General features: G+C 41.4%; 1 protein-coding gene across 3 annotated transcripts; it reads right to left on the reverse strand.

Annotated features, from left to right (window-relative positions):
• Positions 1-1,337: 1,337 nt before the first annotated feature.
• On the reverse strand, positions 1,338-11,758 carry znf740b (zinc finger protein 740b). Of its 3 annotated transcripts, XM_080734266.1 has the most exons (7): positions 11,682-11,758; positions 9,968-10,126; positions 9,577-9,804; positions 8,980-9,120; positions 8,693-8,852; positions 6,613-6,731; positions 1,338-5,735 (listed from the first exon to the last, which is right to left on the reverse strand). In XM_080734266.1, exons 2-7 carry the CDS (start codon positions 10,010-10,012, stop codon positions 5,550-5,552), a joined length of 879 nt encoding a protein of 292 aa, XP_080590392.1. In that variant the 5' UTR covers positions 10,013-10,126; positions 11,682-11,758; the 3' UTR covers positions 1,338-5,549. The 3 variants fall into 3 exon arrangements, with proteins under 3 accessions (XP_080590392.1, XP_080590393.1, XP_080590394.1); XM_080734267.1 differs by lacking the exon at positions 9,968-10,126 and having other exon boundaries at positions 11,682-11,752; XM_080734268.1 differs by lacking the exons at positions 1,338-5,735; positions 6,613-6,731 and adding an exon at positions 7,418-7,656.
• Positions 11,759-11,920: the final 162 nt, after the last annotated feature.

The following is an 11,920-nucleotide window of genomic DNA, read 5'->3' on the forward strand; positions in this document are numbered from 1 at the left end:
CAGAGTTGCTTGAAGTCCAGTGGGAAGTTTCCGAAGTCGGTTATGATTTGAGGTGCTAGGGCATCTGCAATGCTTTTTCACAAAATATTCTAATTTTTCTAGAAGGATCTGTACAGTAGGTAGACCAAGCACCTATTCAGTAAAAAAAAAAAGAAAAAAAAAAAGATAACTAGAAGCAGTGCTCTTCCGAGCACAGGTCTCCACCAGGCCGTGCGTCCTGGTGGTGCTACTGTATAATAGGCCAATGTAAAAAGGGTGGCATATGTTCTTCACCTTAGATCTTTCATGGCAATCGGACGCTGCATGCATGATTTCAAGCATTGTGTTCCAAAAATGTGTTTTGCTAAAGTCTACCTGCTGGTGGCGCTATAACAGGACAATGTTAAAAAGGTAGCATTTGTTCCTTGACCTAGTGGGAATATGTGTGGCAAATGTCACGGTAATCGCAAGCTGCGTTGATGATTTGAGGCATTTTGTTCAAAAACGGAGCAATCCTGCAAATTTTGGAAGCTAATATTAGCCAATCAGGATGGAATGTGAAATATCAGACGGATCGGACTTGATCACATGACTATAGAGATACTGTGTACCGATTTGCATGATTTTTGGATAAAATCTCAAGGAGTAATCTCCAAAAATGTGTTTTACATAAGTTGGCCCAAAGGTGGCGCTATAAAAGGCTGATGTGGAAAATGCAGGGCAAAGGTTTATCCTTAGCCTCTAGGCCCTAGGGAGTGCGCTTACAAAGTTTGAAACTGATCGGTGGAGTTATAGGTAAAACCACAAATCGGGCTGTTATAGCGCCACCATGAGGCTTATTAAAAAAAATTAAGTGGCATTTCTTCCTCGGCCTAGTGGGAACGTGTGTGCGCGATTTCATGATAATTGCACTTTGCGTTTGTGATTTGAGGCATTTTGTTCAAAACGGCTCAATCCCACAAACTTTGGAAGCCAATCTTAGCCAATCAGGATGGAATATGCAAAATCGGACAGATCCGTGTCGATCACATGACTGTCGAGATATTGCCTACCGATTTGTAGGATTTTTGGACAAAATCTGTAAGAGTAGTGCACAGAAATGTGTTTAGCAAACATCGGCCACTAGTTGGCGCTAGAAAAGGACCATTTGAAAAATTTAGGGCAGAGGTTCTAGATTGGCATCCAGGGAATGTGTGTGCTCACTTTGGCAGCGACCGGGCCAACGGCGACTGAGATTTGGCGCTCACAAACTGCGAGGACGCACGGACGCACGCACGCACGCACGGACGGACGGACGGACGGACACACGGACGGAGGGGAAAACATACTCTCCCTCAGCCTTCGGCTGGTGGAGACAATTACATGTATAGGTATGGTCATTGAGGGTAGGCAAGTGCTACGGTAAGTGCTATGGGCTAAGGTGAAGTCTGAACAAGAGGTGAGTCTTCAGACCACGGTGGAAGCTAGGGAGTCTACTGTTCTAAGTGTTACGGCCGGGGAGTTTATTCCACAGTTTGGGGGCCAGGAGGGTAATGACAATGTGGATCGTTGTCCTGGGGTTTTTAGCCAGGGTTCAATCATCATCCCTGTGTTAGCTGATCTGAGATCTGAGCGGGAGGAGTTGTAGGGTTCGATCAGACTTTGAAGGCTAGCATCAGTGTTTTCTGTTTTGTACACTGTGGGGGCAGCAACTGGGAGCCAGTGGAGGGAACGGAGAAGGCTGGAGACGTGAGAATCTTGTCTGGTTGAAGACCAATCGTGCAGCCGCCTTTTGGATTCATCAAATGGGCACTACATTGTGCCTATATTGGAATAGAAGTAAAAGTGTCCTTTTTTTAAGAAAGAAAAAGAGAAATCATTTTCAGCCTTAGAATCAAGATCTTATCCTTATTGCAGGTTCAATATAATGTGAGCCAGGTCATATAGGGCTAAAGTCCACATTTTCCACTCATCCCAAGTAAAGTCTAAAATCAATAAATGATTCATGAAAAATATGTCTTGTTTATCTCATATGGTGTATTCTGTCTCCGCTATGAAGTACTAACACCCCTCAGGCTTCTGGGGTTTGAAATAAGACAGACCTCTCACGTTAAGTATAATCGGTAAAGTTGTTTTCACCAGGTTTTCACTTCCCTCCTGTGATGCAAGCACTGCTTTTTGTGTGATTATTTTGTGTGAAGCTGATGAGGAAATTAACACATAAGTAAGCTCATGTTATCTTGTATGTGAATTAATAAACAAAAAACTGTATTCTGTGATAACTGTATTCTGCAAAATCAGCAACAAGAAAAACACATTTTAAACTCTGAAACAACACTATGCAACACACATGGTCATGACTGCCATCTGCTGACCCAACCAGTGCATTACAATTTCTAAAAAATGTACTGTCCATCTCTGCAACCCCTTAGAATTTACTTTTATACAATTGACTACACGTGTTAATCAACACAGAGTGCATTTTTAAAAAAAGCTCCTCACATTTAGCTTAATGAATGAGGATCAAATGGAATAACACTTTCCATTGCTTTGACTTGGATTCAGTAACTACAGCTTTCCAAGTCATATACTGTATCTACTATATAAAGTTCAATTTGTTTGTCTGTGGCAGGTGGGTGGACTGAGTGCCCAAACATTTGTTAGGCAACAGTTTCTGTTGTGACTGACAGTGTCCATACAGTAACGGAGATCCCTGCTGTTAGCACACATTGGCATTGTTAAAGGAGTAGTTCACCCAAATAAATTGCTTATTTTCAGAAGTGTTTTATTTTTTAGGTTTGTGTTTAATTGCAGAGTAGTGCTAGTGTTCTTGTTGGGAGTTTTAAATTTATTTTTGAGTCCTGTACACAGTTGTTAGTTTTGAGTGTGAAATTAACTGTTGGGCAAAGCAGCAGAGAACTGTTACGTTTAGAAACATTGCTCTCAGTATTGAGAAATGCTCGTTACCAATTTTATGGGAAATTAAAGCTGTAATAATAGCTGCAATCCAAAAGCAACAGACTCAAGATCCAAAAGGAGATCTTAGAAATAAGCGTTACAAAGAAATAAAAACATGTATATTTTGAAAATATGAGTTCCTGTAACAAGCTTGAAAAAGGAAATGCATCATGCACTTGTTTAAAAAGAGACACATCTTTATTCAAGCTCGAGGCCCTAACTCTTAAATCACTACATCGTGACTTACTGGGTCAAAATGGACTTCCGATAACCTGTGAAATGACACTGACAATAAAGTCGCTTTTACAAAAACTGGAACTGATTTCTTTTTATGAAAAACATTACTTTCTTAAAAAATGAAATGGATACAACATCCCCCAATTATGATCACAAATGCATGCAAAATAAAGAAAAACGAAAGAATAAATTGACTAATTGTGGCTGCTACACTAGAGTTTTACTAGTGGCAGCTATCCCCAATACAGTTTCAAATGTATATATTAACTTCGTAAGCAGTAGAATGGGCTCCAACCTCCAAACAGTCTGATAGAAATTATGTACTGGTCTACAATAAAACTCTAAGCATGTAACAACTGTTAAAACCGACATCTCCTCTACGCTTGAACTAGCTTCTTAAATCCAGTGTTTACAAGTCTATTTATCAATGGCACTGTCAGGGCCTAAATATAGAGTGAGAAGACACTATGGGGCCTTTTCCACCGGCAACCAGTGCCGGTCCAACTTTCTTGGAACCTTGGTTCGTTCTTGCGAACTGGCTTGCGTTTCCACCAGATTGAACCATGATTGAACCAGAGGAACCAAGGATTTTGTGGTTCCCGTTCGGAACCAACTCCGGTTCTCGGTGGAAAAGCTCACCTCTGGTTCATCCCATAGGCGGGAGAAAGAACCAGAACCCATGTCCACGAGTACATTTATCTTCCCTGAAGTGGCTAGATGTTCAATCAGAAATGTAGAAATAAAAATACTCAGTGTACCAGTTAAAATGGGTCTGAATTGAAATATGGTTGAGTGTCTGCTCTTATCCTCTTCAGATGGTCCATTAAAAATCATTCAAATTACATGAGCTTGTCTCTGATTAAAATGAGTTGTAACCACTTGGAATGACCCCAGAACCAGAAGGGGTTTAAAAGGGACCCCCTTTAAACCCTACAGTATATACAGTAGTTAGTGGACCGGGGTCCCCCAGGGCTAGTTCCACTAGTATCTCTCTCTACACCAAATCTCATCACCAAAAATAGTCGATCTACAAGCTCACAACGCGCTGTCCGCCCCCATAATAGGGACACTAGGGTACAAGTGGTTTATGCACTTGATACGTGTGCGTGAAAATGGCCCAAAATAATCTGCATGTTTGGGCTGGAGTCTATAAGCAAATTATTCCAGTCACAGGTAAAAAAGAATTTCATATGCCTTATTGACATTTTGACCCAGGTCTGTGTGTGGAAACATGGCTGATAGCTCATTTATCTTTCCCACACTGGAAACACATTTGACAGGTGGACGTGATACTAAATAGGGGAACCTACTAATACTGAGACAGAAACAAATAAGAGAAACAAGAACAAATGTTGTATAATCAAGGGGTTATTACAGAAGCAACCTGCCAGTAAAATCTCTTCAAAAAACTGCCATGACTAAATGGATCTCTAATCTAAATGTATTTTTTTTTTACAACATTAAAACAAGCCAATATTTCTCGGGGTATTCATCTATTCTAACATCACTGACATCATTTACTGATTTAAAGTGAGGCAGAATAATAGATTTAAGATTACAAAAAAGAAAAAAAGATTGGGTATTTGCCTCAATATTAGCAAAATGCAATTCCTTTCGGACTGGAAAGTTCATTCTGTAATAGTCCCCACTAAACATGTTTACACCAGTGTTATCTAGTAAAAGCATATTTAAAAAAAAATAATCTTAGATATATTAAGCACAAAAGACTTACTATATAAGTGTTGACTGCTGCCCTCGAGGCAGTATAGACCCAAAACCGTATCTGTCCCAGCCATTCAATCACTAACTAAACAGCACTAGCTTGGTACACACTATTAGTGGGCTGAGGAAACCATAATGAGCAGGACTTGAACACTGGAAGGCCATGATGGGTCTGTGCATTCAACAATATCCTTCAGATGAAGTTCTTTTCCATGAGATGCTGGGGGTGTGCAGTTTGCCTCGTGGGTACTGCCGTGTGGTGATCTGCCTCAGAATGCTTGAACGGTAAAAGAAATTAAACAGGACGCATAGTGGACCGAAAACACACTGGGCTGTATGATATGTCCACAGCTTGTAGTAAAAATTAATTCCCTGCAACTTGTCCGGAAAAAGCTAGATGTGTGCGTTGCAATTATTGCCATAGTAACACAATCCGTTGTCACAAGATCCCACCCACCTTGTATTGGTCCCTCCACTTCTTGCCTGTACAATGAATGTAACGAGAAAAACAAATATAAAAAGAAAAAAGAGGAACAGCAAAACTAATGTTTGGTTTGTCTCTGGGCCAGGCTCCACTGACTGCTGCAGTACCGTTGGAACTCCAGTATGTGGCGTTATTGCGCTCAGGACTGTCTGTGGGGTTTCTCTGCAGAGGGCCAGCAGCGGGCGGCGGGTCAGACAGTCAGGCGGTTGTTGGCAGGCTGTAGGGGGCTCCAGGAGGCTGTGTGGGCGGGGGGGTCCTGGGAGTACCCCGACGCTCGACTGTCACAGCACGACTGCTGGTTCTGATTCTCCTCCTTGGCCATGCCGACCGTACACAGCCGACGGTGCCTCAGCAGCCTGTCAGTCCGCGAGAAGTTCTGGAAATGGAAGGAAATTTGCGGTTTGTTTTGGTAGCCATAAAAATGTACGAAATTCTGTAACCCAGGGGTCTTCGTGTGATAGCAACTTTTTTATATTAACCACTTGAACCCTAGCGTCCACATTCTGAGAACTTTGGCTATTTTCGTCAAAGAGCTTTGGTGTAGAGGGGAAAAAGAGCAGACTAAGTACATAGTGAAAGGTCAGGTTTATTAAGTAGCGTCCATATTCTGAGAACTTTGGCTATTACATAGTACATAGTGAAAGGTCAGGTTTATTAAGTATTGACGGTTCAAGTGGTTAAATATCTGAAAACACCAATTTACTTGAATCCAAAATACACTGATGATTGCAGGGGTTAAAGCCAACAAAAAAATCCTAAGACTGACATTTTTTTTCAGACCATGTCCCAATATGTGATTTCTGAAACACGCCGCACACAGTGCACACCAATATGTGGGGTTTATTCCTGAAGTTCTGAACTGCCTTCACTGAATCTGTGTGTGCCAATCCATCATTTTATAGAGGTAATGCCAGGACTGAGAACTTTAACCCCTGTGATTGTGCTGTCAAACAATGAAACTATATGGAATCTATGAAAAGGTTGTGGGGGTCCCTGCTTCATCTCTCTCTCAAAAAAGGGGTCCTTGGTCTGAAAACGTTGCAAACCCCTGCTGTAACCCATTGACCCATAAGTCTGATTGTACAAATGCCTTTTCAAAAATCTTCAAAATCAGCAGAGCTATGTACAAGCTTGTAAGTCTGCTATTTTTGAATAGCCAACGCTAAAATAATCTAAAATGACAGATGCTTTCCCACTTTTAATGGTTTTAAAAGTATGAGGTTTTAGTAAGACAGGCAGAACAGGTGACTCACTTGATGACAGCGATCACACTGGTAGGGTTTCTCTCCGCTATGAACTCTCTTGTGTCTGTCCAGGTGGTAGCGCTGAATAAACCGCATGTCACAGGCGTCACAAGCAAATGGTTTCTCCCCTGGGGACAATCACAATAGAATTATTGATCGTTAAAAAGAAAAGTCATCTGGATTTTTTTAAACACTTGCGATACCTGATGTTCAGAAAGTCACGGTCATAGAAATAACTCCCTAAATAATAAAGCTGCAATCCGTAACTTATTTGTGTGAATAAAATGCCATTTTAACCAATCTGTTTCGTAGAGCAGGGGTTTTCAAAGTGGGTGACGGGGCACTCTGGGGTGCCGTGACAGCAGTCCAGGGGTGCCGCGAGATCATTTGATAATATTTGGAATTTATTTGGACAAAATATTATTTTAGTATCATTTTAAACTTGAAGTACAAAGTTATTTTCAGTAATTTCTAACCAAAATGGCTATTATCTCAACGTTTTCCTCGCAACATAATCACTAAAATAGTCACTGACGGGCAGAAACCTCGTATCTCCAAGTTTCAAATGTGTACGTCTTTTGCCCTGCTTCATCATACAAGACCGTCGCACAAAACTAGTGAAAACAGCCAATCTACAAGCACACGCGAGGCGTTGTGTGCTTGTAGATCTGCTGTTTTCACTAGTTTAGTACATTTTATAGATGATAAATACTTATACAAAACGAATGACATACAAGGTTTCCACCTGACGACGACGATATGCTATAAATATAAGGTGCTGGGAGTGAAAATTATTATGTAGGGGTGCCTCGGATTAAAAAAATATTCATGGGGTGCCGGGAGACAAAAAAGTTTGGGAACCCCTGATATAAATGACACATCTGCAGTGGCTGGATGAGATATCATATTTATAGAGCTAATCTGGTGGAATCAAGTGGAATCCTAGGTCACCCTGGCAAGACTGACCCTGGCTATGAACATTCTTGTGTCTGTCCAGGTGGTAGCGCTGAATAAACCGCATGTCACACGCGTCACAAGCGAATGGTTTCTCCCCTGGGGACAATCACAATAGAATTATTGATCGTTAAAGGTATATTCAATGATTGTATTTCATTCAAATAAAAATATAATTGGTACATTTTCCAATCATTCTCTTCACTAGAATGTGTGCTGACCATCTAAGGACTTCCACCATGGCCCGTGTTGCAAGCATAGCTAGATTCCGTTTTCAGTGGTGGCCAGCCAGTTCTCGACCAATCAGGCTGTAGTTATGTTATGATGTTTAGTTATGATAGTCAAAATAAAAGTTTTGAGAACCACAGTCGCTCTGAATTAAGAACGTCTGCTAAATGCCTAGATTGTAAACCACTGAACTCATAAAATGCCACAGTCTCGTAGTAAATCAGTATCATACATATCCTGGAGACGTAGGCCTACCGATATTCAGTGATTGGGTCTAATGATCAAAACGAGAACATTATAATGGTGTAAAAGAATCTATAAAAAACTAAAAATTTCCACGCTGTAAGGCCAGTAAGAGACAAGATGACCCCCGGCCACTTTTTTATTATCACTGAATACACCTTTAAAAAGAAAAAATCAGCTGGATTTTGTAAATACTTGCGATATCTGATGTTCAGAGAGGCATGGTCATAGAAATAACTCCCTAATAATAAATCTGCAACTCACTAATAATAAAGCAGAATCTGTAACTTATTTGTTGTGAATAAAATGCTATTTTAACCAATCTGTTCCGTAGAGTATTATATAAATAACACATCTGCAGTGTTTGGAGGTGGTATCGTATTTAGATTACAGTACTGCTGTGTGTCTCTTCAAATGTAAAGGTTTACTGGGAAAGGGCTCTTTCAGTGTTATCCTTGTTAGGTAACTGTAGGTTAATGCTTTTCTAATAAACTAAACACTGCTCTTCTACTGAGAAATGTCTACCCTGTATTCAAGTTCAGGAACACTACTGGTTGACAAGTGGTATTGCCTGAAGCTCAATTTCGAATCCTAGGAAGGCCATAAATCTTACGGATTGCAGCTGTGATAAATAGAGTGGTACATTATAATAATATATATATACCTGTATGGGTGAGTATATGTCGCTTGAGGTGATAGCTGCTTCGGAAGGCAACGTAGCAGTGATCGCAGATGAAATTCTTCTGCACTTTCAGTGAGTTGTCATCATCCATGTCCATCTGAGGGTGAGGGTGTGGGTGTGGGTGTGGGTGTGGAATCATCGGCTAAAAAGAATTTAGTGTTAGAACTAAGTTGTATTGTTATTTTCAGTAACCTATTGTGTGACAAAATACAAATTATGCTTTATGCATTGTGCATTTTCCTTTTCATGGCATTACAAACGCTCCTTACCTCGACCTTCTCTTTGACCTTGTTCATATTAGGGATCCCTGATTTCTTGTGCTTTTTCTTAGGTTGCATATTCTGGTTGGCCTGCATGTCCTTTTGATCCATCAGCCTTGAGGAGTGGTAATCGCCATCCTTTCGGATTAGCTGTTGGGTGAAAGAGTAGTGCAGTGTCAGAGAGTTGAGCCTGATTTATACTTGGATGCCAACAGGCGATTCATGTCACAAATAGCTGATTTACAAGCATACAACACATCGTGATTTGTGAAGCATGTAGATCGGCTATTTTAGGTGCACGACACGGCATGTAACCAAGTATTACTCAGTCATTAGTGTTTATATCAATGGGACTGTTGTTTCACGATTCATTTCAAAGCAAAGACAAGCAAGTAACAAAGTCATTCTGTATTCAGTTATGCAAGTTATGCCTAACTTCATGTTAATTTAAGTTAGGCTGCCTTAATTTGTCTATTCTCGTGTTAATGAATACAAAGGAATGTGAAATGACATGTTATTGATTGAGCCGGCAAAATCTCCCACATGCAGAATAAAGAGTCACTTGTGGCATGCATGCAAGTATGGTGCTCTGGGTCTCTCTCTCACCAACGGAGGACAGCTCCCTGCTGGGGGATGGCCCATGTGGCTGTGGTGGGGCTGATGGCTGTGGTGACCTTGGTGACCGTGGCTGTGTTGAGGGTGAGACTGGTGGTTATCAGGGCTGTCCCTCTGCCCCTGGCCCAAAGATGACATCATCTTCTTCTGGCCTGGTATGTTGTTGGCCTGCATCAGTGCCATGCTGGACAGCACTGCTTCACAGCCCAGCAACCCAGCCTAGCGGCACACAAACACAAAAATGGTCAGACCAGGGACAGGGCTGGGGTTGTCATTGGGGTTGCTCTCAGTGAAAAGGAGTCAGGGCAATCTGGCTCAGGACTGAAACCACAAAGACTAAAACTATGAAGGCGATTCTAGAGATGAAGATAGTTCCACTGACCCATTTCATATGGTCTCGAACATTGCTGTTGGAATGGTGGGTCATCGCCGTGGTTTGAATGCGTGTGTGTTTGAGGGGGAACAGAGGGGGCTTCACTCAGGATCAGGGAGTGACACAAGAGACGTCACGACACCCAACCAAATCATCAGGGGCCAAAGCCTGAAAGTAGAGGTATGACAATGTGAAGACTATCATTTTCTACATGTTGGCATCACTTACTGGGATGCCAGAACATTTTGTTTAGTTATAATAAGTCATCAATTGTATTATTTGAATAGAATTGTAAATTTAGGGATTAACACGTGCTACAGTTTATCAGGCTTGTATAGAGCCCCAATGGTTTGGTGCATGCCAACTGTTCCCATAGTTTGACAGAAACCACAAGAGTCAGGAAAGAATGCTAACAAAAAAATTGACAAAATAAAGTAGATGGAGAGGATGAACCATAAACAAGAATGCACACGTTGTGAGTGATTAGTGTTGGGATCCTTTAGGAGTTTTACAATTCCGCTTCCTAATTCCTTAACAGTTCCCTTTAATCATTCCTTTACGAGATTCCAAATGGACCCTTGGAATTGGTTCCATTTTATGGTGGTCCTTGAAATTAAAAAGTTTGAGAACCACTGGTATTGTAATTGTATAGCAGATGTGAAGCCCACATGACCATCTCTGACAGTGTGATAAAAACCAACGTGAACAAGTCTCGCACAACATTTGGTAGTTATAAGTAAGAGACAAAACTAACTTGATAACAAAAAAATGGCATTGTAATAAAATAAAGCTATATTAATGCAACTTCAAAGGCTAAAGGCAGGTTTCATGAGTCTAAAAAGCAGTATGGTAATGGTCTGTAAGATTCTTGGTGGTGGAATCAGGGTGGAGATGAAAATGTCATGAAGAAGCATTATAAACATACAGTTCACATTTCACAATATATGGCCAAGGCAGGCCTACACATGCCTGTGTAGAAATTAGGAAAAGAATAAAAAGCATGTTTACTTTACACTAGATTGTATCAATCAAATACGTTACATATAAAAACACCACTGCGGGTATTTCGAATGTGAGAACAACACTAGGTTTGTGTGAACTGTTTACAACTGAATTCAACACAACTGGTGCGGACCAAAGCAATGAAAGCATATTGTTGTGTTACTGTTATGTTTGAAGAAAATCAACGACACTGATCCGTGCCTCCGATCATCCCAAAACAAGTTCCACCATTGAAGAATTGGAATGATTTGCATCCTAAGCGTCAGCTACTACAGATGACAAACGTGGCTGAATGGTTGTGCCCTGTTGGCACAATTTAGCATCTCTGGCCAAGTTAGCTTTATTGACTAAAACGGAGCCATGTGAGCAGAGCGATTACAATGGCCGTGTATATCGAGCTGTGTACGATAGATATATCGCGATTTGGCTCTTCAGCGGATGGTCTTATTGGGGAAGGAGTCACTGTACTTTGAGTTTGAACATAAAAAGCTAACGGCTAGCTAGCTAGTGGAGCTTGGTAAAGTCTCCTGGGTGTCCTGAACCCCCACCCCCCGCCCCAGACAACACAACAACAGCCATGCAGGGCGTGCGCTTTGAGCGCCGACGACAAAACACCACTACTCCCGTTGCGTTAAAAAGTCTAAACAAACAGTTCTAATCCACACACCGCGTCGCACGAAAAGCGTCACAAGAGGCTGCACTGAAAAAAATGTCCGTTTACCTTTCGATCGTTTGAGTTCCGAAGATTAATATTTCTTGTCGCAGTTCCAATTTTTTCCTCAGTTTACAAACACTGACAGGAAACGCTACCGGAAGTGCTCCCCGGGGAGTGTGTGATTGGTCATTGGCGTGATGCGAGGGCCTTGACTTGCGTTTTCCGCCATGTTGGTGAGGGAGTTTTATTTTTTATGTTTGGGGGGGGGGGGCGTCATGAGAGATGAGAAGAAGAAACATTTTCAA

Source organism: Nannobrachium achirus (genome assembly GCF_963921795.1).
Source record: "Nannobrachium achirus genome assembly, chromosome: 9".
Lineage (NCBI taxonomy): Eukaryota > Metazoa > Chordata > Actinopteri > Myctophiformes > Myctophidae > Nannobrachium > Nannobrachium achirus.

Coding starts and splice junctions, on each gene's coding strand:
- znf740b (XM_080734266.1), bottom strand. CDS start 10,012: ATGACCCACCATTCCAACAGCAATGTTCGAGACCATATGAAATGG. Junction 9,121..9,576: donor CAGGGAGCTGTCCTCCGTTG/GTGAGAGAGAGA, acceptor TTCACCCAACAG/CTAATCCGAAAGGATGGCGA. Junction 5,736..6,612: donor AGTGTGATCGCTGTCATCAA/GTGAGTCACCTG, acceptor TTCCATTTCCAG/AACTTCTCGCGGACTGACAG.